The 26,419-nt window shown below is 41.8% G+C and overlaps 1 protein-coding gene across 8 annotated transcripts in view; it reads left to right on the top strand.

Annotated features, from left to right (window-relative positions):
- MROH8 (maestro heat like repeat family member 8) overlaps positions 1-14,519 on the top strand; it is a 61,826-nt gene extending 47,307 nt beyond the window's left edge. For 3 of the 8 annotated variants that reach the window (XM_027621102.2, XM_027621099.2, XM_027621105.2), the window contains 11 exons: positions 463-600; positions 867-981; positions 1,303-1,443; positions 2,446-2,472; positions 2,559-2,723; positions 3,419-3,574; positions 5,870-5,992; positions 7,500-7,599; positions 7,853-7,918; positions 11,607-11,764; positions 14,107-14,519. In XM_027621102.2, the coding sequence (XP_027476903.1) occupies positions 463-600; positions 867-981; positions 1,303-1,443; positions 2,446-2,472; positions 2,559-2,723; positions 3,419-3,574; positions 5,870-5,992; positions 7,500-7,599; positions 7,853-7,918; positions 11,607-11,755 (1,180 nt within the window). In that variant the 3' untranslated portion in view covers positions 11,756-11,764; positions 14,107-14,519. Of the gene's footprint in view, positions 1-462; positions 601-866; positions 982-1,302; positions 1,444-2,445; positions 2,473-2,558; positions 2,724-3,418; positions 3,575-5,869; positions 5,997-7,499; positions 7,600-7,852; positions 7,919-11,606; positions 11,765-14,106 lie in introns of those variants that run through there. The other 5 variants (XR_003524539.2, XM_027621100.2, XM_027621101.2 and 2 more) reach the window with 5 other exon arrangements.
- Positions 14,520-26,419: the final 11,900 nt, after the last annotated feature.

Genomic DNA, 26,419 nt, shown 5'->3' with positions numbered 1-26,419 from the left:
GTGGCTCAGTCAATTAAGCATCTGACTCTTGATCTCAGGTCATGAGTTCAAGCCCCTCATTGAACTCATGATGGCGTGGAGCCCACTTTAAAAAAAAATAAAATAGAAAAAAGTAAAAAGCAGTGTGGGTAAATTTTTTGAGGAGGTATAAATTGTATCTAAATAATGCTTTTTTTAAAAAGTGGTATGGGTTTAGCATCCCATATCATTTGTTTTATCATAGATTTCTTTTCACACTCCCAGGGAAACAAAATCTAGTTAGATTTCTTTACGCTAAAAATTTGTGTGAAAGGCCTTTCAAGTTATTAGAACATTAAGAGTCTTTGGGGAAATCTAGAAAGAAGAGAAGTACCATCCAGAGCTATTAATGCATGCCTTCCTCAGTGAGAGAGCAGGGTGATTGTGTGCTGATAAGTTGAAGGGACCTGTTCTATTCACTTGTACTGGTTTGGTTTGATTTAGCTTCGCCATACAGTCTACAAAGACTCTCCTCCTCAGAACATTGTGCTGGCAGGAATTCAACATCATGGAAAAGAATAAAGGATGGACCCTCCTGGAAGGAAAAGAGTGCCATCTTCAGGGAGTATCTCTCCTTGCCAAGTAAGACTTCCTTGCCATGCTCTAAATCAGCAGTGCTTTAGGTATTTTTCTCCCTTCTAGTTAAAACAGCAACCAACGTTGGATAACATCACAGGTTAGGGAAATACCCATAATGCCAGGCAGATTTTCAGAGGTCCTGCCACCGCCATACCATCCTATGCACCTAAAGCTGGGCAAAATCCGTGGAGGGCCCCCAGCCCTGGGAAGAATGCAGTCTGGATAGGAGCATTTCTAAGAGGTGTCCTGTTGGGTGTTGTGTTTTGCAGTGCGTTGCTGGAAAGAAATCACCTCCTTGCACATAAAGTCATGTACTTGTTGGTCCCTCTTCTTAACCGAGGGAATGATAAACATAAACTCACATCTGCAGGATTTTTCGTGGAGGTAAGATTCGTTAGAAGCTGGATTCAGGAAGCCTGTAAAGCTGCAGTACCTGCCTTCCTGGGCCCTGTCCAACTTCATGGCAGGCCAGGATCCACTTCAGATGTGGGACAGAAATAGTTTCAGATTCAAGCCTACTGACATTCTTCTTGCCATATATTCATTATTCGGCATTCCTTAGATACCTACTGTGTAAGCATCACCCTGTAACCTAGTAGAGGTTTCAAAGGAAAAATACACATTTTGGAGTTGGTGGGAAGGTGGCTCCCCTCATGAAAAAGGGCTTAAAGGTAACTTCTTTGGCTGATTTCTGGGTTCTTTCAGCTTCTCCAGAGTCCAGTGGCTAGGAGACTGCCCAGCATATACTCTGTTGTCCGCTTGAAAGACTGGCTACATCATGGAAATAGTGTCTTCAAATTTCTTGCCCTAAAGGGACTGCACTATCTTATCAAACACCAGGAGATGGTAGGAGGGGCCCCCAGACCACTGATTCGTAAGTCACAAATCAAACATACCCCAGAAAGATACCCAAGAAACTGGTTAACAGCCAACAAGGAAATTGGGTAGCCTGGGAATGGGAGCAAGTAGGAATACATCCCTTTGTACCTTTTAAATTTTATGCCTAGGAAATATGTAAGTACTGACTTAAGTATTTCATGAAATCATAAGAAATAAGTCCAAGTCACATATATTCATAATATTTGAAACCTATAATTTCTGTAAGGAGGTACCCTCCCATCACAGCCTGGGTGACATTTGGGTGTCCTTTTATGTCTTGTACCATGTTGCCCTAAGGAGTACATTGGATAGACCATGATATCTGCTCCCAAGATGTGTATCATCTAAACAAGGATTACTGACATTCATGTTGAAAGAGAGCTCATTTTCTGTAGGCCTAGCTAGAAACTAGGCCTGGGTCAGAAGGAAAGATCAATCCCTGGGCCTTCAATTTTATCACTTGAGTTCTATTTTTTTAAATATTTAAATATGTATATATATCTGAAACAAAGATGACAGATGCTAGCATGTTAATTCTGGTTGTTTGGATACACGAATACTTGTTGCCTTATTCTATTTACTTTTTACATGTATGTTTTAAACTTTAAAACTCTGAGATTGCTTCCTTTTGGGAGTTTCAGAAGAATAGAATCCTAATTCAGAATGGGAAGGACACTTAAGTGTCCTCAGCCCATTTCTGCTTGAATTCCTGCAAGGAATCTTACTGCCTCTGGATACATTCCATGTTGGAGAACTCACTATGACCTGAGCTAGCCATTCCACTTTCTCTCATTGTAAGCAATTTCTTACATTAATCTTAAGTCTCTGTTACTGGACCGTCCCACCTGGTCCCACTTCTGCCCTTATGAGGCAACTTACAACACCCCTGCCCCCCTATCTACGTATCAGCCCTGCCAATACTGAGAGGGCAGTCATGCCCTCTTTACTTCTCTGTTCTCAACTGGCCAGCGCTACCAAACATTCAACAAGCACCAGGTACTGAGTAAAGTTGGGAAGCCCTACTTTGGTACCAGATGAAGTGCTGTCAGGAGGGTGATGGTGCACTCCCTTTGCGCACACAGAGGGAAGGCATCAGGAGCCTGTTGCCGTGCATCTTAGACCTCTTACGTGAAACCGACGAGAAGATTGTTTTGTTGGCCATCCAGATACTCTTGCAACTCGTTGGGACAATGGATTTCACCACCCTGACAGCCATGATGAAGACCCTGCTCTCCCTGTTTGGTGATGTAAGACAATGAGAGAGGAGAGACTTTCCTAGGGGAGGGCAACTGGCATAACAGCAAATAGAAATTGGGATAGTAATAAATATACTCTATTTTATATAGTTCTTTTTATGTTCACAGCACTTTGAAATCTCCTCTCTTAAGACCCTTCAAGGTAACTTGTGATGTTAGTAGGACTGGTGTTACTGTTTTTCAGATTAAAAAAAAAAAAAACTGAGATGTAGAGACTTGCCAGGGTACCACCCTGATCATGGGTTGGGGAAGGAGTTTGTATAAGAAAAGATGTCTTTCAAGGCACAATCAGGACTGGGTCAAGGTGGTGGACTATACATATGTCCCCATTCCAAATCCCAAAGGTTAAAAAAAAAATACGTGGAGCACAATGAACCATGTCCTCAGAAGAGTCAAGCATGGCAAGGCTGGGATTCTGAATTTCAGCAAAACAGCTTATGTAAATAGTTAATACTAGTATCAGGCACAAGCTATTCTGACTACATTTCTCATTTGCAGAGTGAGAGAACAACCAGTACTACAAAGCAGCAGGTCATGCTATCTTTATATATATTTGGCTTCTTGCCCTCAGCTACCTATAGCTAAATAGCCTCATGTTAGGACTGGCGTTTCAACCAATCTAGCCCTTATAAGTTAAGCATGAACACTTTCAGTGACTTGCTACCCTTTGGATACTCCCTTTGTAGGTGAGACCTGATGTTCATCGTTTCTCCATGACCCTCTTTGGAGCCTCCATAAAGTCTGTGAAATACATAGATAAGAAGAGTGTAGAGAATCAAGTCCTGGACAGCCTGGTCCCACTACTTCTGTATTCTCAGGATGAAAATGATGCAGTAGCTGAGGTAATGCCCGTTAACGGCTTTCATGCCCGAATAACTTCTAATCCAGAGCCAAATCTGCAAATAAGCATTCCATCTTTGAGGGCAGGGACTGTATTCACCATTTCCTACAGCACAGGCTACATTTCAATTATTTTGCCTAAGTGAATTGTGTGAAAAATCTTACTCCTTATTTCTTTTTGTAGCCCAATATTTAGCCTAGCACAGAGCCTAAATACAGTGCCAAATTCAACAAACTCTTTTTTTGTTGACAATGACAATATTCCATTATCTTTTTCTTTCATTCGAGAACTGCCTTCTGGCCTTTAGACAAACAGACTTGTTTTGAGGCTAAGTCAGAAATAGTAGCTTCTCTGACAATCTAGAGAAGCTTCTACATCTCCTTAATCTTCCAAAAGTTTCTGCCATAGAGTTGTGGGTAGGATGTCATCATCTTAGTACTGTCTCATACCTCAGGAGCCTGTCCATTCCAATGTGCTAACTATGACCACCAGTTACAACAGTCCAGAGGTGTATTTAGGCTGCAAGAATTCTGGGAAAATGCTGGAGCTTTCCCCTACCCATGCTCCCCATTACAGAAATAAAAGCAGGATCAAAAACAAGACTTAAGATTATGGTGGGCCCTGGTACCTTAATCTGGGGGAAATATTATGGTCTTGTAACCAGAAATATGGAATATTTCAGGGTTGCCTGGGTGCCTCAGTCAGTTGGGCATCTGTCTTTGGCTCAGGTCATGATCCCGGAGTCCTGGGATCAAGCCCCGTGTCAGGCTCCCTGCTCAGCAGGGAGTCTGCTCCTCCCTCTCCCTCTGCTCCTCCCTTGCTCATGCTCTCTCTCTCTCTCTCTCTCGCTTGATCACTCTCTCAAATAAATAAATAAAAATATTTTTTAAAAAAAGAAATATGAACTATTTCAGACCCCAATAAAGTATAGAGTAGAGCTTTCCAGCCAACTGATGGAAAAGTTTGCCCTGTAGGAGTCACGGATATGTGGATGCCTTGATCCCCATCTCACCTCCCGCCGCCCCCCCCCCACCAAGCCAACCCCTCTCAGCCCTTGGTAATCAGGCAAGACATAGAGCAGGCAAGGCTCTGGGCTTACTTTCTTTCAAACCTTGAACGATCCCTAGCCTTGTCTTCAAGGCTCTTCAGAGGGTAGCCTAAGCAGAGAGGTGAAATCCAATATCAAACAGGTTAGGAATCACTAACACAGAGAACATAGTCTACCACCCATTGTAAGAAATAAAACAGGAATAAATCATGCACCTATCCCCAGTTGAATTCCCCCAAGAACTATCATCCTGAATTTTATTGTTATCATTTCTGTGGTAATATTTTTTTCATGTTCTAAAATGTTACATGTAGAAAAAAACTTTGTATGTTGTATCATTTATAAATCTCTTAGCAACTTGCTCTTTTTCGCTTATTTAGTGTTGTAAGATTTGCCCACATTGTGGGCTCCAGTTCATTTATTCTCACTGCTATATAGAATTCCATCTTGAGGATATCCTCACATTTCTCCAGTGCTCCTATTCTTGGACATTTAGATTGTCTCCAGTTTTTCATTATTACAGTGCTGCAGTGAGCATTCTTTTACGTATTTCTTTGTGTACCTGTGTGAGTTTCTTGAGGGCGTAAACCCAGAAGTAGAATATCTGGGTATCTTTAACTTTACTAGATATTTACAAATAATAAAAGTAACTGAACTAGCTTGTATTCCCATCAGTCCCCAAAGGAATTTTAATGGCCCAAATCTAGTGGACCTGGGACAAGAAACTTGCTTGAAAATACTCATAAGAGGTGGTGTGTGGTACATGGGAGGCATTCTGAGAGCTGTGAATAGAGAAGAAGCCCACTTGCTAAATTTTGCTCAAGCATCTGGATCAGGAGGGGATCAGTACTGTCCAGAATTCCTTCCAAGCCAGAGATTGCACAAGGACTGTGAGAAAAGGAGCTACGCTTCCCTGTGTACAGTGACAGAAGAATGACACGGAGCAGCAAGCGGGCAGAGGAGCCCTATCTCTCGCGCATGGGGTAGCAGGAACCCAGTGCCAATCCCTGCTCTGGTATTACACCAGAGAGCTCTTGCTTTTGTCTTAGAGCAGAGGCTTCTACATCCTCCCCACAACTCTGTAGGGTTCATGGCCCCCGCTAGGGGGACTGTTTGAGGAAATTGAAGGAGGGTAGGTCTCTGGTTCCTTTCCATCCCTGCCCTCACTTTAGCCAGTTTTATTTGAAGAAAGGTTACCTCAGCTAAAAAATGTTTGAAGATGCTGATCTTTGATAATCCTTTTCACAGGAGAGCAGGCAAGTCCTAACCATATGTGCCCAGTTCCTGAAGTGGAAGCTGCCCCAAGAAGTGTACTGCAAAGATCCCTGGTACATCAGCCCTCGCGAAGCTGGAGCAGTCTGCAAATTCTTTGTATGTGAGCAATAATGGCTTGTTCACTCCTTTATATGCTAGCAGACTTATTTTTTCTGATGTAGTTTTTAATGGAGGAAAACGACATAAAGGAAACATTTCCCATCCCTTTCCACATCAGCAGCTGATATCCATGAACTGTCTTGTATTGGGAATCTATTTCTCTAGTTTCCTCCCAACTGAGTCACAGAGTGCACTTTCTATTACCACCTTTCCTCATACAAAAGACTCTCTTTTGAATTCTTGGGAGCCCCCCTAACCTGGGTCAGAGGCTATGGGGTCAGGCTGATAATTGTATGTGCTCAAAAAACTATTCATGGAGTGAATTAAACTGGAGTTGTGTATTGCCTTTACAATGATCTCTCATCCTTTTCTTGGATATAGTGGATTGTTTTACCCTCCATTAGAGCATGTTTAGGGAGCCCCAAGCAAGGGTTGCCATGCTGTTGTAGGCCATGGAGCATGATGACAGCATGCCACTGGCTCTGCTAGGACCCAGATGACATCCTTCTTGTCACAAACTTGACAAAGACTACTGGGGCTGATCTCAGGGGCAGGCTGGAGCCAGGGCATCTTCAGGGGGCCCATCCATGGTTTTCTGGACATCTGACTCTAGGACTGCTGGGATCCTACTACAAAGACACGAGGGCTGACTATTCCCAGGAGTCTTCCATTTGTGAAACCTGTTTAGGATCCAGTGCAGGCTCCTCTGATCAGACTCACGGGCTTAGGAACCTGCACAGTACCATTGTGTCAGGTTTGCCACTAAGGATTATCTCTCTGACCTATGCCCGAACCTATATCCAAGGCACTGATGACAGTATTTACAGCAGAAATGCAGTGCTCTCAATGCATAAGATTAGAGATTATCCATGTGACATTATAAGATCTATGGGAATAGAGTCTGATGGTCCTCTTCCTATCCCTGAGCTGCCTATCTTTGTAACAGAGCCACTGAGAGGTACATTTATTTGTCCAGTAAGCGTCCAATATGCAACAGGCCGTGGAGAACCCAGAAACATGGCAAAGATATAAACTTCCTAAGGGAGCTTGCTAGCCAGTAAGGGCAATAAAACCTCTGGAAAATTAAATAGAAACTCAAGATGGAAAATGATATGTGAAGAGAGGGGTACCTGCAGAAATGCTCAGAGCAGAGTGAGGTCAGGAAGGCAAGAGCGATCTGGGAAGAGCCGATAGGGAGGCAGAGCTCAAGGCAGAGCTGAGGGGACAGAGAAGACTTAGATACAGAGAAGTAGAGGTGGACTTAGAGGCATCATAGGCACAATCTGGGGCATGAGGGGGTGTGAGCACAGTGTATCCAGAGGGTGTAACTTTGTCTAGGGACTTGTTACTGTGGCATAACATTCATTAAGCAACTGCAGTTATTATTTCAAGTGCCATATTCTATGTGTCTAATGTCTGGCGGTCCCTGGCTCTGGAAACTACAGTGAGGCTGACAAAAACAGTGGTGTACTTCACTCCTTTCTACTCTTTTTTCCCCACTTAGGGAAAAAAATGCCAGGGGAAAGTTAACCTCCTCGCCCAAACATTGATGTTCTCCAAGAAGGCAAAGCTTCCTATCAGAAGAGCAGCAGTCTTATTTGTAGGTATAAACACTCCTTTCATTTCTACAGTCACTTTATCCTATATTTTCCCAAACTGTGTTGTTGAGTATCCCCGTTCTTTATGAAGATGACCTTGAAAACACTTCTTTGGAGAAAAGGGCTGTTATCTCTAGCTAACTATAAGGCACTTGAAAGTCAAGTTTTTAGAATCTGTCTAATTATCAAAAGGCCAATTCTGCCAACTGCTTAGAGCCAAAGCCAGACTACAGCCTCACTGACTTTATCCTGCATTTAGGACTCTTATTAAAGTACGTGGATCACAGTGAGCTCAGGATGAAGGGCACTGACTGGATAGAGAACGGTGAGTGATCACACACTTGGGTTTGGTTTGGGGTGCCTCACATTTCAAAAGGGATCTGAGGTGGTGACTATGGGCAGGCTCTCTGACAGAGCTGAGACCCTGGGAACCAGAGAGCCTGACTTTGGCAGTAATAAGGACCTTGGAGATCTCAAGTGAATGACAGTTTCATCCCAGTCCAATTCCGCCCCCCCCCCCATTAGGAAAGGACACGACCGTATTTGTCTGGAAACCAGCTTTGATGAGTGTCTCAGGAACAATTCCTGATTCCACCTAAAAATACCATCTTACTAAATTATAGCAATAGCTCACAAGTATCCACAGAGATGACTGCAACCCTATTTTCTATAAGCAGTTGTCCTGTGAAGTGGCAGGACTTAGTAATACAGAGGTTTATAGTCATATAAGGCAACCATCCTGTAAATGGTTTCCTGAATTGTCAGTGAGTGGAAATTTTCAATAACTGTACAGCTTTGAGGATTTAGCACTCAAAGAATTATTTATTCCCACTTAAGTAGTAGTCCTACAATTAGAAAATGCCATGAAATGCCAAGCCTCATGACCCAAAAGTATAGAACCAAATTAAAATCCTGGGGGCGTCTGGCTGGCTCAGTCGATAGAGCATGATACTCTTGAACTCGGATGGTGAGTTCAAGCCCCACGTTCGGTGTAAAGATTACTTTTTTTTTTTAAGATTTTATTTATTTGTCAGAGAGATAGAGAAAGAATAAGCACAAGCAGGGGGAGCAGCAGGCAGAGGGAGAGGGAGAAGCAGGCTCCCCACTGAGCTGGGAGCCCAATGCAGGACTCAATCCCAGGACCCTGAGATCATGACCTGAGCCAAAGGCGGACACTTAACCATCTGAGCCACCCAGGCGTCCCGGGTGTAAAGATTATTTAAAAATAAAATCTTTCAGAGACGCCTGGGTGGCTGAGTTGGTTAAGTGTCCGACTCTTCATTTCAGCTCAGGTTGTGATCTCATGGTCATGGGATTGAGTCCCACTTCAGGGTCCACGCTCAGCGGGGAGTCAGCTTCCCTTCTCCCTCTGCCCCTCCCCTCCAAATAAATAAATAAATCTTGAGGGGAAAAAATCTTAAAAAAATAAAATCCTGAACAATTCACTACTTTTAAAATAAAAATATGTAACTGGTAAAATAGGCAGAAGCTGGACCTTATTTAAGAAAGATTATGAGAGGGGCACCTGGGTGGCTCAGTCGTTAAGCGCCTGCCTTCGGCTCAGGTCATGATCCCAGAGTCCTGGGATCGAGCCCTGCATCAGGCTCCCTGCTCAGCGGGAAGCCTGCTTCTCCCTCTCCCACTCCCAGTGCTTGTGTTCCCTCTCTTACTATGTCTCTCTCTGTCAAATAAATAAATAAAATCTTAAAAAAAAAAAAAAAAGCAAGATTATGAGAGGGGCACCTGGGTGGCTCAGTTGATTAAGCATCTGCCTTTGGCTCAGGTCACGATCCCAAGGTCCTGGGATCGAGCCCTGCATGGAGCTCCCTGCTCAGTGGAAAGCCAGCTTCTCCCTCTCCCTCCCCATCTGCTCCTCCCCCAAATTGTGCACGCACATGAGCGCTCTCTCGCTCAAATAAATAAATAGAATCTTAAAAAAAAGTTTGGGTGTGTCTGGGTGGCTCAGTCAGTTAAGCATCTGCCTTCGGCTCAGGTCATGATCCCAGGGTCCTAGGATCGAGTTCCGCATTGGTCTCCCTGCTCAGTAGGGAAGTCCACTTCTCCCTCTGCTCCTCCTCCTGCTCACATTCTCTCTTGCTCTCAAATAAATAAATAAATAAATAAAATCTTTTAAAAATAAAATAAAAATAATTTTTAAAAAGTTTATAAAACAAAGCAATGATGAGATACCAGTATGACTTTTTCTGTCAAAATGGCAAAGACTTCTAATTAATACTCAACATAAATATGTTAAGGGAAAGCTGACATTATCTTTTTTTTAAGTTTATTTATTATTAAAAAATAAGAAATAAAGATTTATTTATTTATTTGACAGAGAGAGACACAGCGAGAGAGGGAACATAAGCAGGGGGAGTGGGAGAGGGAGAAGCAGGCCTCCCGCCGAGCCGGGAGCCCTATGCGGGGCTCAATGCCAGGACCCTGGGACCATGTTGGGCTTGAACTCACAACCCTGAAATCAAGAGTCACATGCTCTTCTGACTGAGCCAGCCGGGCACCTGGAAACTGACATTATCATACATTGTGCTGGTATGAGCCCAGATTGATACACCATTTTTATAGGGAAGTTTGGCAGTATGTATCAAACCCTTTAAGTAAATATATACTTTGACTTATCAATCTCACTACTAAGAATTTATCCTATGAAAATAAGCAGAAATAGATACAGGAATGTTCATTCCAGTGTTATTTAAAATAGCAAAAATGGAAAACATCCAAGATTAGAAATACTAAGCAATTAGTTTCATAAAGTATTGCATATCCATATTATAGAATCATATGAAGCCATGAAAAATATTTTTTTAAAGTATATTCTCGGGGCGCCTGGGTGCCTCAGTTGGTTAAGCGACTGCCTTTGGCTCAGGTCATGATCTCAGGGTCCTGGGATTGAGCCCCGCGTCAGGCTCCTTGCTCCACGGAAAGCCTGCTTCTCCCTCTCCCACTCCCCCTGCTTGTGTTCCCTCTCTCGCTGTCTCTCTCTCTCTCCCTGTCAATTAAATAAATAAATAAAATCTTTAAAAAAAATAAAAGTATAATCTCTATGCCCAACGTGGGGCTCGAACTCACAACCCCAAGATGAAGAGTTGCATGCTCTACTGACTAAGCCAGCCAAGCACCCAAAGCTATGAAATATATTACAGAAAAAAATTTTAATGACTTGGATAAGTGATGATGCAGTATTAAATAAAAAATTATTAGATAATATGTATAATGTGGTTCCACTTGAACAAAAAGGCACACATGTGTAACTGAATATAAAAAAGAAACAGAGGGGCGCCTGGGTGGCTCAGTTGGTTAAGCGACTGCCTTCGGCTCGGGTCATGATCCTGGAGTCCCGGGATCGAGTCTCGCATCGGGCTCCCTGCTCGGCAGGGAGTCTGCTTCTCCCTCTGACCCTCTTCCCTCTCGTGCTCTCTATCTCCCATTCTCTCTCTCTCTCTCAGATAAATAAATAAATAAATAATAATCTTAAAAAAAAAAAAACAACTTCATTTAAAAAAAAAGAAACAGAAACGTAACTGGTTTTCTCTGGTGGTTGAATTATGGGTAACTGATTTTCTTCTAGTGCTTATATGTTATCTAAACTTTCTACACAATGAACGTGTATTTATTTTGCACTAAGAAACATAAAAACTAAAAAAATTTAAGAAAAAGCTTAAAAGGAATAACAACTTAAGAGTAGCCTCTAGGACCAACACAGGAACTTAGAAATCAGCAATCTTAGCCATGGTTTGACAGGTACAGATAATTTGACTTTAGGTGGACTACTTGGCAGTGTGGTTATTATAAAGGAGTAAACTATTTGGCAATTCAAAAATGAGTAAGTTTCATAGGTCAAAATTGGAATTGATCTACAAATGTATAACTTTCAGATGAGTCTTAGAAAAAGTTAGTCCTTCATCTCGGCTGCTGTAGGCTTGTTGGCTGTTTGGTGTCTGGACCAGTGATCATTTTCATAGACCTTCACCTCCAACCTGGGTTTTCTGGCCATTTAGATCTGAGAGATCTGCTGGGTGATCCTGAGCCCTCTCTGCGCATCATCGCCTCTCGGGCTCTCTTCCGAGTGCAAAAGGTGGGGGCTGAACCAGATCCCAGGCAGTCTGTTTGCGGGCTGAGGAAGCTCATGAGCTGTCTTCCTACTTAGAAATGCAAGGCAAGTAACATCGGGTAAAAACTAATTCTTTCAGAAACCACAAAAACAATAGTGCCCCATTTTTTTTTCAGACTTAAAGCAATGCCAGCCTGAAGCTAACTCCACCCATTTAATTACCTCAGAACATAATTTTTGCTGTCAAAACCTTTAAGGAATTAGAATATAGGGGAACCAGGGAGGCTCGGTTGGTTAAGTGTCTGACTTCGCCTCAGGTCATGATCCCAGTGTTCTGGGATCAAGTCCCGCGTCCGGCTCCCTGCTTAGTAGAGAGTCTGCTTTTCCTTCTGCCTGGTGCTCCCCCTGCTTGTTCTCTCCCTCTCTCTCTCTCTCTCTCTGACAAATAAATAAAATCTTTTAAAAAAAAGGAATTAGAATATATAAGGGAGGGCAGCTCTTTAAATTTGCGGAAATAGTAAAATTCTGCTGAGTTTTTGAGGCGTGCCAGAACTTCCATGAAGTTACAGTTTTGATAAACAGGTCTGGCACAGCTTCAAAAGAGATTCTAAATAAATGTTAATATTGCAGTGTTAGTACTGTTGGGTCTTTCGTCAAAGCCCCATCTACTTGGCAACAGTCTTAGGAATAAAGTAACAACCAGTTCTTACAGTTTGATATTACCGGTGTATTTTTATAAAATCCTGTGACCTTTCTCCTCCTTTCTCTTTCCCTTAAAAACCTTCAAGCAAGAAAAAATTTCTGAAGTAATTTTTTAAAATTAATTAAAATTTAAATTAAAAATTAAAAAAAACACTGAATCTACCCCAGTTATGCAAGATCTCCACTCCTTCCTTCCCCTTTTCATTTTCCTGATAGTCTCTCCTACAACTACTGTCAGATGCTCAAGTGGCTCCAGGATGGGAGCTATTGTTTGTTGAGCACCCACCGTCTGCTTTAAGCTTAGATGGAAAAAATTTTCAAGAAGAAGTGTCCCAAAAAAGAGATTAATTTGTGTTGGGTGAATAATTTGATAAGCTGCATGTAGAAGGGTGGGAACCCCCAAGAGGCATACCAGATTAATTAGAAATGGTCACTATTGGTCTACTTCCCAGGCTCTTGTTTGTTTGAGGAACGTAAGTGGAGAACCACAGCTGAACTGTCTAGGGCAATGGAGAGGCCTCTGGGAGGTGGTATGAGAAAAGAGAGGAAATGAGTCAACTGGCATGTGAAAAATAGACACATCCCATGGTGAATTGCGTGAAGTTTTTGTTGTAAAGTGAGCAACATGAATCCTCACCACCGTGTCCCCCAGATTTTCACCTTATACCCCCAGCTCTCTGCCAAGACATCTTTACAAATTTCTTTATGATTAATGGTGAGTTGGGTTTGTTTTAGGAGTTGTCACAGCATGCTATATGTGACCTCAAGAGGATCCCTGACCAAGAGAGGTGTTCATATTTGAGGCTAGCAGTCAGGAGTTTTGAGCTAATTGCAGCCTGACTTAAATCCTCACCCTTGAGTAGAGCCAAAAGGACACCTGGAGGATGGCTGCTGGATGCTAAACTTCAGTGCTCTGAGCACATTTGAGTTACACACAGCGCTTGCTTCTCCTTGGTCTCGGTGCATTAAACCACCTTCACTCTCCACTTTTGAACTATCCAGTTTGTGGATTATTCAGTAAGAATGACCAACACTTACTGAATGTTTACAATGAGCCAGACTCTAAGTACATTATATGATTAATTCTTTTAATCCTCAACCACTCCATGTATGATTCTCTCCATTTTACACATGGGAAAGCTGAGGAACAGAAGATGAAAGTGATTTGCCCAAAGTCAGTAACTAGTAAATGCCAGGATTCAATCTCGAGAGTCTGGCTGCAAAGTCCACACCCTTGGCTTGTCTGCTCTGCCCTTTTTTCATCTGCTCTGTCCCTCTACTGTCAATAAATGCAGAACTACTCTACCATGAATCCCAGTTGCTGAACTCATACCCCAAATTCATGTAACCAAAAAAAAATGGTGTGAAGTGATATTGAGCCTCAAATAATAAACACAAAGTTAGCATACCTCATTTTTCAAAAGGTTAGAATGTGCATCAAACACTGTAGAGGAGTGGACTTAGGACAAAAGCTGGTGGCTATTCTTGAGGAATATTGTTTGAATCCTGGGTTTGATCTCATGTACTACCCTGTCTCACAGCAGTGAACAGACCTCTAGGTTTAGGATGTGGTTTAGATCGCCAGAGACATGTAAGAGTTTGAAAGAATCCTTTCTCTTCACTCATATTTATGCCAGAGTCCCTTTCCTGCCAGGCAGATTTTTATTTTCTGAGTAATACCACCAACAGGGAGGGGCAAGTACAATACTTATTTTATTTATGTTTCATTGTGTTAAAATTCACAGAGAGAAGCATCCATTAAGAAGCAGAGGTCTGGGGCGCCTGGCTGGGCCAGTTGGTGGAACATGCAGTTCGATCTCGGAGTCATGAGTTCAAGCCCAATGTTGGACAGAGATTACTTAAAAAAAAGAAGAAGAAGAAGAAGAAGAAGAAGAAGAAGAAGAAGAAGAAGAAGAAGCAGCAGAGGTCTGCTTTTTAATACCTCAGCAGTTTGGGAAAGGCTGAAGAAGTACTTAACTGATTACATTAACAAGTCCTTTAATTCCGAATATCTCCATTATTTTCTTACAAGGCTCTCCTCAGACATAAGTTTGTGTTTTTATAGAATTTTTTAAATATACACAACAAAAATTTCTGGACTTAATTTGTGTTATAACATGTTAAAAGTTCAATATAATTGAATATGATTTCAGTTTTATTTTCATCACATACTATTAAAAGGTATTACTCATTATCAATTACTGGCCCAGCCATGTCTTAAAGATTATTTATTTATTTATTTATTTATTTGACAGAGAGAGCACAAGCAGGGGCAGAGGAAGAGGGAGAAGCAGGCTCCCTGCTGAGCAGAGAGCCCGATGCAGGACTCGATGCCAGGATCCTGGGATCATGGCCTGAGATGAAGGCAGACGCTTAACTGACTGAGCCACCCAGGTGCCCCCAGCCATGTCTTTATTATTTTAAATTCTTACTTTTTTTACTCTGAATATTGCTTTACTTCCTTATACTGAAATACATACTTGTAAGAAATTACTTTTTTTTCTGGGGCGCCTGGGTGGCTCAGTCGTTAAGCATCTGCCTTCGGTTCAGGTCATGATCCCAGGGTCCTCGTTAAGCGTCTGCCTTCGGCTCAGGTCATGATCCCAGGGTCCTGGGATTGAGCCCTGCATTGGGCTCCCTGCTCAGCGGGGAGTCTGCTTCTCCTTCTCTCACTCCCCCTGCTTGTGTTCCCTCTCTCGTTGTGTCTCTCTCTGTCAAATAAATTAAAAAATCTTACAAAAAATAAATTACTTTTTTTTCTTATTGAAAGATTAAACTATCATGTAAGTAAAAGGTGGGATTGGGGGAAGGGCAGGATCTCCTAGACATCAACCCCGGCAAGTAAACTTGCACTAGATAAAACTGTAAAATCTCTCTTCCCTCACAGCTTCCCCCTCCTTCCTGTCTTCAAGCTCCTTTTCTATCCTTTTTCTGTCCCTCTTAGGAAAGGATCTAATGAACTGGTTGTTATGGTAGAAATGATTAATAATGCAAGTTTTAATGATCTTAACTCTTCCAGGGATGTTTGCTTTTTAACAAGGTAGAGCTCTCTCTCTTTTTTTAAGATTTTATTTTATTTTTAAAGATTTTATTTATTTATCAGAGAGAGAGAGCATGCAAGCAGGGGGAGCAGTAGGCAGAGGGAGAAGCATGCTCCCCGCTGAGCAAGGAGCCCGATTTGGGACTGGATCCCAGGACCCTGGGATCATGACCTGAGCTGAAGGCAGATGCTTAACCCACTGAGCCACCCAGGCATCCCAAGATTTATTTATTTATTTGAGAGAGAGAGAGCAAGACACTACAAGCAGGGGGAGGGATAAAGGGAGAGGGAGAAGGAGACTCCCCACTGAGCAGGGAGCCCAACATAGGACCCAATCCCAGGACCCCAAGATCACGACCTGAGCCAAAGGCAGGCGCTTAACCAACCAAGCCACCCAAGCACCCAAAAAGGTAGAGCTCTTAAGCCAAAGGCATGAATCTCTAATTGCGAAATGTTAGGCATTACTGAGCAGAATGGAGAGAGGAGATATTTGGAAATGAGGTTGGAGGTGATGGTGGGGAACAGAGACTTTTCTGTCATCCCAGAAACCATATCATATCAATTGCTTTCCCTACGTCTTCCCAAACCATTGTCAGAAAACAGCAGAGGAAAAGGATTAGAAAGGGCAATTAACAACTGCCTTCTGTTATACAAAACACAGAGGAAGTGATGGATTCTATTCTTCCTGAACAATGGTGATGACTTCCCACCACAGAACATGACTGAGTGCCAGTTACTGATTTAGTGATGTCTTCTATACTTTCTCTCACCCTGTAGAGTTTATAGTCTGATGTCCAAGGAAGATGTCACTGGTTTAAAATGGTTCCTATGGATACCAAAGAATCTTTATGAGGGAGCTCTCACTCACTCCCTCCCCCCTTTTCTTTTAACAGAGATGGTGGTGTGAATATAGCAAGGGACATTTTTAAAGGGAGTAGGGATATGGGAGGAGGTTACAAAGGAGATGGAACTGAGAATCTAGAAAGGATGCCGAACTGTGAATGAGATAAAAGGTAGAAAGTTGAGACGGTATAGAAGATATATCAAACATGGAGTCCAGCCTTATTGGCCCCTCAGACACTGGTTTTCAGTGGAATCTTGCCCCAGACCACTTCAGAAGACCACAGCCAAAGAATCTGTCTCTCCAGTCACTCAAGTATATACAAGAGGTCACAGTTCTACTTACTCCGTACAAGAGTGATCTCCCAAACTTTTGTCTTTCAACCACCCACCAACCAAATCAAACCTACTAAATCCTGCTGACTTAAACTCTGGGTTGTGTATCAGATGATCTTAGGAAATCATTTTGTGGCAAAAAGGGCAGGACACTCAAAAGGAAAAGAATTTGTAGGCAGTTCAAGTATTCTGACCTTAAAGAAATTTATTTTTCTAGGAAAGACAAGCTTTTCCTCTGCAATAAGCCTTGGTGATTTAAAAAAAAAAAAATGTTGTGTTCTATTACTGCCCGGATTATCATTTCAGTTTAAGAGCCCACAGAATTATAAAGTCTGGCTAACCAATCCCACTGCATTAAAAAAATTTTTTTTTCTCAAATAGGCATTGAGCCAAACACATTTCTACAACTTCCTTTGTGGTACCCTGTTTTAGAGCTTTAAATAATCTTGTTAGAATTTTTTTCTTTTTTCAGATTTCTAAGCTAAAAGTCCTTTGCAAAACTATTTTCATCAACTGAATTATTAAAATAATTGAAAATGGCATTTTAAAAAGTTATAAAGGGGTCTTTTAATTCAGAACTTCAGAACTTTTTGCTACTTAACAATTAATGAAATTGTTATAGCGTTCTGGTTGTTGAAAGAACCTCTTAAGATGTTTGAAATATTAATATCATAATACCGCCCAGGCCTTGTCACCACCAAAAGTGAAATAAAAACATGAAATAGATTGGGGTCCCTGGCTGGCTCAGTCTGTAGAGCATCTGACTCTTGATCTGAGGGTTGTGAGTTCAAGCCCCATGTTGGGTGGTGGAGCCTACTTAAAACACACACACACACAAAGGGGCACCTAAGCTCAGTTGGTTGAGTCCCTGCCTTCGGCTCAGGTCATGATCCGGGGTCCTAGGATCAAGCCCTGCTTTGGGCTCCCTGCTCAGCGGGGAACCTGCTCCTCCCTCTCCCTCTGCCCCTCCCCCGCTTGTGCTCTCTCGCTCACACACTCTCTCAAATAAATAAATAAAATTTTTAAAACACACACACACACGAAATAGACATGTTAAGTGGTTTTGCCTTGAAACAAAATCAGTAAGTGACCACATCTGAAAATAATCTCAAGATACTTACTTCTGCATGATTCCTTATGTGAAAACCCTGTACCTCAACACTTTAATCAGAATATTAAATCAGGATTTATTTGAAATTAAAATAGTGTGTACAAAGAGAGACATTCAGAAAACATTTTGTGGGGCGCCTGGGTGGCTCAGTCGTTAAGCGTCTGCCTTCAGCTTAGGTTGTGATCCCAGGGCCCTGGGATCGAGCCCCACATCGGGCTCCCTGCTCCGCGGGAAGCCTGCTTCTCCCTCTCCCACTCCCCCTGCTTGTGTTCCTCTCTCGCTGTTTCTCTCTCTGTCAAATAAATAAATAAAATCTTAAAAAAAAGAAAACATTTTTGTTTTTCTTGTTTTATTATAGATTTATTAAAGTGGTAATGCATATGTGTTCAAAATTCAAAAGTTACAAAATATTCCCAGCCATCCACTGCACCTCCCTGAAGGTACCATGCTACCAGTTTCTTTTATTTCCAAGATATAATTATGCATTTATGAGTAAATATGTGTATTCTCTTCCCTGCTTTTTTCACAAATTATAGTATTCTATACACCTTGCACTTTCTACACCTTGTACTTTCTCTCCTTAATATCTTTGAGATTTTTCTATATTACTCCAAAAAGTGTTTCCTCATTCTTTATTCCTGCCCAGTATTTCATTGTATTTTTATAATAAAGGACACTTAGGTAATTTCCAATCTTTGGCACAAACAATTCTACAGTAACTACAAACATATGTATTTCACACACAGTCAAGTGTGTCTTTAGAAGAAAATCCTAAAAGTGGAATTGCCAGGTTGAAGGATATGTCATTTGTCACTTCAAATTAAAATATTGCCAAATGACTTCCATGGAGGTAGTAACAGTTACCCCCCAGTGATGTAAGAGCATGCTTTTCTCCCTACACCCTTGCCAGCACAATATGATATTCACTCTACAAATATTTATTGGATTCTTGCTATGGGTTCAGGCACTGTTCTAGGTGATTAGGACACATCAATGAATAAAATAAACCAAAATCCCTGCCCTAGTGGAGTTTATATTCTAGTAGAGGGGAAAAACAATATAATGTATAATAATAAATAGTATAAATAAACATAAAATCATATAGTATGTTAGAAGCTGGAATATGTTCTGGAAAAATGATCAGGGTCTTAAGGAATCAGGAGTGTGGTGGCTCTAGGTTTCATTGGGGTGATATTTGAGCAGACTTGAAGGAAGTGAGGGAGTTAACTCTGCAGACCTGGGGAAAAATTATTGGCAAAGAGAATAGGCATTTCAAAAGTCATAAGGCACTAGGGTTGCCTAGGGTATTCCAGGAAAGCACAAGGCCAGGATGACCACGGAGGGATGAAAAAGCAAATGAAGGCAGAGGGAAATGAAGTTATATAAGGGACCAGATCCAAATTCCCTGTGACTTATAGGCCATGACAAAGAGTTTGGCTTACCTCTGAAATGGGGAGTCGCTAAAGCATTTTTAAACTTCTAGATTTTTGACAACTGGATAGGTTAAAAAAATGTTTTTTTCAGTGGTTTAAGTTTGTATTTTTTTTTTATTAGAAGGGGTGAGCACCTTTTCCTGTCTTAAATGCTATGTTATTTTGTTTTCTAAGTATTCAAATCCTTTCCTCATTCTGAGGATATTTGTTAGTCTTTCTCATGTTGATTCATAGGAACTTTTATATATTGAGGAAATTAGCCTTTGCTTTGTTACTTTAGTCACAAATTCAGTTAACATCTGAAATGGTCTACCTACATGGATTTTTGCTTTTGCCTGTTGCATTTCAAACTTCAGGGCCATAGCAATAATAGTGTGATTGTATATGGAAATTAATTCATGATTCTCTATTCCTGCATCTTACTTATTTTTTGAAATCAAATAGAGAAAAATCATTTCTGAAATGACAAAAAGCCTAGAAGTTCTCAGGTGCAATTTTTAATTAAAAGCTAATCAATAAAAACAGGTAATAAAAAATATCTTAAGTATCATAGCATACATACATGACAGTCTGTTTATTTTATAGCATACATTTATTAGGTTGATCTTTGGAGTAAGTACAAAGTTCAAAATATACCAAAGATACACAGAAAAAGGTAAGTTTCCTTGTTCCTATCTCACCACTATTGAATTCCTCTTCCATTAAGTAACTAAGTTTCCAGTATCTTATGTGTCCTTCCAGAGATATTATATATGGCTGCATGTGTATATGTAATCTTTAGTCTGTTTGCTCTAAATGGACGCATTCCTAATCTCAATTATTCAATATAAATTCATGCATTTAAGAATCAGCTATACTGGAAAAAAAAAAAAGAATCAGCTATACCGGGGCACCTGGGTGGCTCAGTCATTTAAGCACCTTTGGCTCAGGTCATGATCCCCAAGTCCCAGGGATTGAGCCCCACAGCAGGCTCCCCACTCAGCAAGGAGTAGGCTTTTCCCTCTGATCCTCCCCCCTCTTGTGCTCTCTCTCTCTCTCTCTCTCTCAAATAAATAAATAAAATCTTTAAAAAAAAAGAATCAGCTACACTGATGAGGATAACATGTTTTAAGATGTGGAAATAAAGATTAGAGTCGGTTGTTTCTGGTGCAGTAGGAAAACAGTGAAGAAATAAGTTATAATCGTTATTTGTATGGAAGTGTCACACAATTTTTTCCCTCATATTAGTTGTGTAATTTAGACATTATTGTTACTGCCATTTTACAGATGAGGAAACAGGCTCAGAAAGGTTAAAGAACTTGCCAGAGGGCATAAAATTAGCTAGGACTTAAACTCATGTCTCTTAATTCTAATTCTCTACTTTCTTTACTAGCTCCGTAGGAACAGCTTTAGCTATTTCAAAGAAGGAAAATACAGTCTTTCTAAACTGAATGAGGAAATTGAAATGAGGAAAAAAGCAACAGAAATAATCTCACCAAGACTGTTTGCTATTGCTATCTTTTAGTGTTACATACATCCTTCTTATACAGGTTTGACTTTTCCACCAGAATCTTCTGCTTAGGGCTAATATCTGGGGTGATTTTTAGCTAACAATGTTCAGTTCTCCATCCTTCCTGGGATTAAGGGGGAGCAGAGACTTTTTTTCCAGAGGTGGATGACAACTTTATTTAAGAATGTCATTCATAGACCATTTTCTTTTTTCTTTAATTTAAATTTTGTTAGTTAACATATAGTGCAATATTGGTTTCTGGAGTAGAATTCAGTGATTCATCACTTACATACAACACCCAGTGCTCATCACAACAGGTGTCCTCTTTAATATGCATCACCTATCTAGCCCATCTCCCACCCACCTCCTTCCATCAACCCTCAGTTTGTTCTCTATTGTTAAGAGTCACTTATGGCTTGTTTCCCTCTCTCCCTTTTAAAAGCGGGAGCAGGATTAATCCAGGTATGTATGGATTCAGGAAACAAAAATGATCATAAGTTTTGGTCCTAGGTAGAATTATGTCTGTGTCAGTACAATCTCTTAAAGGAAAACTTAAAAGAAAATGCTATCCTGAAATATCTTCCTGTGACCAAATTGAGTGCCACAGGTATAGATTTTTATGAATGAAGTCCTTAGAATTACATTTTTAAGTTAAAATGGGCTTTTCAGGGCCTGATTTCCCCAAAGCATAAAGGAAGAGGAGCAAAAATCACTTAATTGTCCTTGTGAGTAGGACTGGCACTACTTTCCTGGTAGGGACCCCGCTCAAGGACCACCACTTTAGTGTTTCTTTTGAGGACCAAGAACAGTAAGAATGATGAGGTCAGGTCTAGCCCCTCCCCCACAACTATCAACTGCTTTTTTTGACAGTTAGAAGGTTAGGTGAGTAGTTTTTCATTAGAGGAACATGTGCACACCAAGTACCTGCTTAGGCATAGCAAAGATGAGGGATAAAAAAAAAAAATGTTTTTGAAAGAATTTCAAAATGAAATAGCCATGCTGGGAAAAACAATCAGAACTTTGTTGCACTTTCTTACACTTACTCTGTGGTTTAGAATTGTTTATATTTTTAATTACATTTGGGAGGGTGTGCACTATAATCTTTTTATTTTTGGAGCTTCTAAAGGCCTTAATCAGGCTCTGGACGCATGCTCTGGGAAACTCCGAAATATTAAACCACAACAGGGAGGCTAATTAAAGAGCCTATCACACAATGGAATTAAAATAGAAACAACCTTTAGGATGTAACTGGATCAGAAAGGAAAGGCAGAGAATATGTTTCACTACCCATACTTTTCTATTCAAAATTCAGTTTAGTGTTAAATGGGCATACCACTGGATAATAAGAAAAAATAAAAACCAACATGAACCCTGATAAAAAAGTAGGGATAGCATATTGATGAAAGAAAAAAAAAGCATGCAGTTGAAGCTGGATCTGACAGACGTGTCCTCGATGCTGAGATGCCTAAATCTGATTCAGTTGTAACAGTGTGAACCCCTGAAGGTTTCTGAGAAAGAAAGTGACATGATATAAATGCTGTTTGAGAAAAACTAATCTAGTAACTAAATGTTAGATGGATTGGAAGAGAAAAAATAAAATGTTGAAAGATAACTAGAAACCTGGTGGAGGAGGAATCCACAAGATTTAGTGACTAGCTGTAGAGGATGAAGGAGCTGAGGAGTCAGTGATTAAGAGAAAACCATGGGCTGGTTTGGGGGCGGGTGGTGAGGGGAGGTTGGTGACTATGGCAGTATTTATTGAAAACCAAAGACATAGTTTAGTTACACTCCAAAAGGGGGGCGATAATACTGCTTAAATAATGCTTTATTTCATAAGGGAAATAAGGGAACATAAGAGTATTTTCCTTTTATCTTGGCCTCAATGCCAAGCCTGTACTTCCTAATACTTCAATTCAGGAGACTCTGAGAATTACAACATGGCAAAAGGAAAAGTCATAAAAGTAAGTCACTGATTTGATGTAAAAGGTTGCAGATCAGGTGAATCAAAAGTTAGGAAATGAAAGTAGAAGGTCTTATACAGACAGGATATGACTTACTGAAAGTCCAAAGTTAGAGCCTAGATCCAGTCCTGAAGAGAAGGAAAACTGTATAATGTTTCTCAGTTTTTGTTTGCTGGATGACATTTGAGAGGGGCTTCTTTTGTTCTTGGATCATTTTTAAGCCAGCAATACCCCTCAGTTCAAGTCTGGATGATCTGAAAGTCACAGCAAAGGAAGAATCAGTATCTTGCACATAGCAGGCATTCAGTAAACATTTGTGGAATGAAGAAATGAAGGATTTTCAGGATTCAGTATGTATGAAGTGTGAAAAGAATCAGGAAAATCAAATCCAGTAGCAAAGAAGAAATGGGCTAGAGTCCATACACTGCAACTCACTGAAAGCCAAACCACTATAGAAATGAAAAATGGCGCAGTGAGTCTCTGGTTTGGTTTGGTTTATAATTCCTGAGAGCTCTTTCCTTTTATCTTCGTTTCTTTTTTTTTTTTTTAAGATTTTATTTATTTATGTGACAGAGAGAGACACAGCGAGAGAGGGAACACAAGCAGGAGGTTTGGGAGGGGGAGAAGCAGACTTCCTGCAGAGCAGGGAGCCCGATGCGGGGCTCGATCCCAAGGACCCTGGGAACATGACCTGAGCCGAAGGCAGCCGCTTAACCGACTGAGCCACCCAGGCGCCCTATCTTGGTTTCTTTTCAAGGTCAGAATCACCCTCTGCAGTTCAGTATCTGGATAAAAAAAAGAAATTGGTTAGTTATGGCAGAGGCAAAAAATTTGAGGCTTCTCAACTCTTGTGATCTTGTCCAGTTCCAGCTATGAAAGCTAGGATCTCATGGGGCAGACTTAGTTTTACTCTATTTCTCCTCAAAAAATTCCGACCATAACGTTTGCAGTTGACAGACCAAGTGATATTTCTCAACAGTTGTTCTAAATCTTTACCACTCTCAACACCCTACTGCATGTTGCTCTATTTTGCACTCAGCAGAACACCTAGCAGTTCTGCTTAATCTAGATGTAAGGTGATAACCTTCCAGACAGGAGATACCAAGAGGAAGGCCAGGCTCTGGATTCCTGGCTTGGCCACCTTTTCCAGGGCCTGGCTAAATCAATAATCTCTTTATCTTCAGTCTCTCTCTGCCTGCTCCTGTCCCTGATTATTCACATACTTGTGTTTCCCCTATGTTAGAAAATTCCTTTTTCCTCTCCACCACTAAACTTCTTAGAAGCTTTTACTTCTTAATTCCAACTTTCTGACCTTCCTCCCATTAGCCCCTCAGCCACAGTAATCTGGCTTTTGTTCCCACCATGCTACAGAAAACTGCTCTGGCAAATGTCACTAACAACATATGAATGTTAATATATGAGGTCTTGTTTGAATTCTATTTGAATTCTCTGCAGTGTTGGGCTCCATGGAGTACTTCTTTCCCAGCCTCTGAGATACCACTCCTTTATTTTTATACCTGTGTGGACAGTTTGACTCATTCATTCCTCAAATTCTGCCCATCTCTGAAATGTAGGTGTTTCTAAAGGTTCTCCCCTTGAGTCTCTTCTTGTGCCAACACGCTCCCTACCTGCTCCCTTAGCATCAGGTATTGCCTGAATATTCCCAAATCCTCATGTCCAGACTGTCCCTACTCCTCTCAGATAAGCACAGGTTAATTAGAAAACACATGAGCCACTACAAGAGGGACTTCGCCCATGTTATCTCCACTAATCCTGACATTTCTTTGCTGACAGGGAGAAAAGGAGGAAGGATAAACCCTGTTACAGACCCCTTGGCATGGGAGATAGACTTCCCCTCAACTACCCATACCAATCCTCTAAGTAAATAAAAACTAATGGGAGGAGAGTCTCTGTGCAGACACTATGTGCCAACATCTCCCCAGAGAATAATGAGATGGTCCTAAAGTCAACTGCAGTAGTAGCTTCTAGAAGGAAGAAGAGTTGGAAGTGCCACATGAGTGTTTCAGTTTGATTTTGAGTTTGGAGGGTGAGAGGAGTTTGAGTCTTTACTCATTTGAGACCCAGCTTGCACCTGGTTCCCAAGTCCCACCCCTCTCCAAGTGTGGACAGTGTAGAAGATTGGGAAATTGCCAGGAGAGGAGAGAGGGGCTACCTTCCAGGATCCAACAGCCTCCTCTTAAACTTCCTGCAGGCATCCCAAACACAACTGCTCTGGAACTGATCTCATCCTTCTGCTTCTACTCCCATTCTAGTTAACAGCATCACCTTTCACCCTCTTGACCTAGAAGAAAACTAGGTTGTTGGGGACTCTACCCTCCCTAGCAGTGCCCCATTCAGTTCTAAGAGACCTCCCTCCAGACTGGCTCCTTTCAATGCTGGAGCAGCCCCTACCATCTCCATACCTCTAGTCTCTACCCCATCCAATCTATGTGTCCCACTGTAGCCAGAGGGATCGTCCCAGAACATTACTGGTCATTCATCACTTCCTTTCATTAAAACCCCCACTGATAATGTCTAGGCTTTTAGTGAAGTATATGAAGTCCTTTGTAACCTACTTTGACCTGTCTTCCAGCTTCATCTCTGGTGACTCCTTCCCTCATCCAAGCATCAGTGGGCTCTTTGTAACTTTTCAAACATACTTTAAGTACTGAGTGACAACTATGAGCCAGGCACTAATCTAAACTTTTAATACAGTGAACAGGAAAAAAAGGCCCCTGCTCTCTTGCAACTCACATTTTAGTAGAAAGAGCCAGTGAATAAACAAGGTAATTTCAGATAGTGATATGGGGTTATGAAGACAATGAAATGAGGTGCTGGGCAGGGGTCAGCTACTTTAGTGCTCAGGAAGGGCCTGAGAAGGTAACACTTAGTTGAACTTGAATGACAAGGAGAAGCCAGACAAGCAAAGACCTGGTATAGAGTATTTGGGTCCGTTTGATCAGCATGTGAGAAAGGCCTTGAAGCAAGAACTAGCTTGGCAGCTTGGCATTTTCAAGGTTCCAAAACAAAGCAGTGAAGCTGCACCTTATTATACACTTGGGTGGGGGCAATGAGGTGAGGCCAGATCACAGGGGCCCTGTGGGCCATCAAAAGGAGTTTGGATACTATTTTAAAGGCAAGAGGAATCTACTGAAAGATTTTGAGTGAAGGAGTGACATGCTCTGGATCACTCTGGCTGTTCCTGGAGAAGGGGTTTCGGTGGAGCAGAAGGGTAGGCTTGGGAGACCCATTCCATGTCTTCAAGCTTATGCTCAGGCCATTCCCAAGCCTGGAATGACGGGCGGTCTTTCCCAGGACGGTTCCCAGGCTCCTGGGAGCTGATTACTGCAGAGCTTTCAGCCCAGGTCAAGCCTGGTTTGCCTCACCTGCCCTACAATCATTAAACAGACCACCCACTGGGCGCAGGGGACAGAGTCCTGAGGCCTCCCGCTGTCACAGAACAACTTTTCTCTGTTCCTGCCTCCGTCTCCTAACTCAAAGGGCAAGTCTCAGTCAGACTATGTTTGGCGGGGCAGTGACAAACCCAGTCCCATGGGTTAGTGGTACAAAGGAGGCTTCTCCCTAAGATGACCGAGGACATCTCGCAATTGGCAGCCGGACCCAAACCAAAGACCTGGCGAGACCAGGGCGGCGCCGCGGGCGTCAAGGCAGGATATGGACTACAATTCCCAGCAGACTCTGCGCGCGGCTGCCGATCCTTCCGCACCAACTTACTCCGCTGGCTGTGCCCACCGCTGCCCGCCAAGGACCAAGCCCAGGTTTTTTTCTGGAACCGAGGCCCACCTTCTTATCACAGTTCCAGAGAGAGATCACTGAGTGCCCTGGAG

This window comes from Zalophus californianus, chromosome 8 (genome assembly GCF_009762305.2).
Source record: "Zalophus californianus isolate mZalCal1 chromosome 8, mZalCal1.pri.v2, whole genome shotgun sequence".
Lineage (NCBI taxonomy): Eukaryota > Metazoa > Chordata > Mammalia > Carnivora > Otariidae > Zalophus > Zalophus californianus.
The sequence above is the reverse complement of the archived record's forward strand: the minus strand, read 5'-3'. Positions and strand labels throughout refer to the sequence as shown.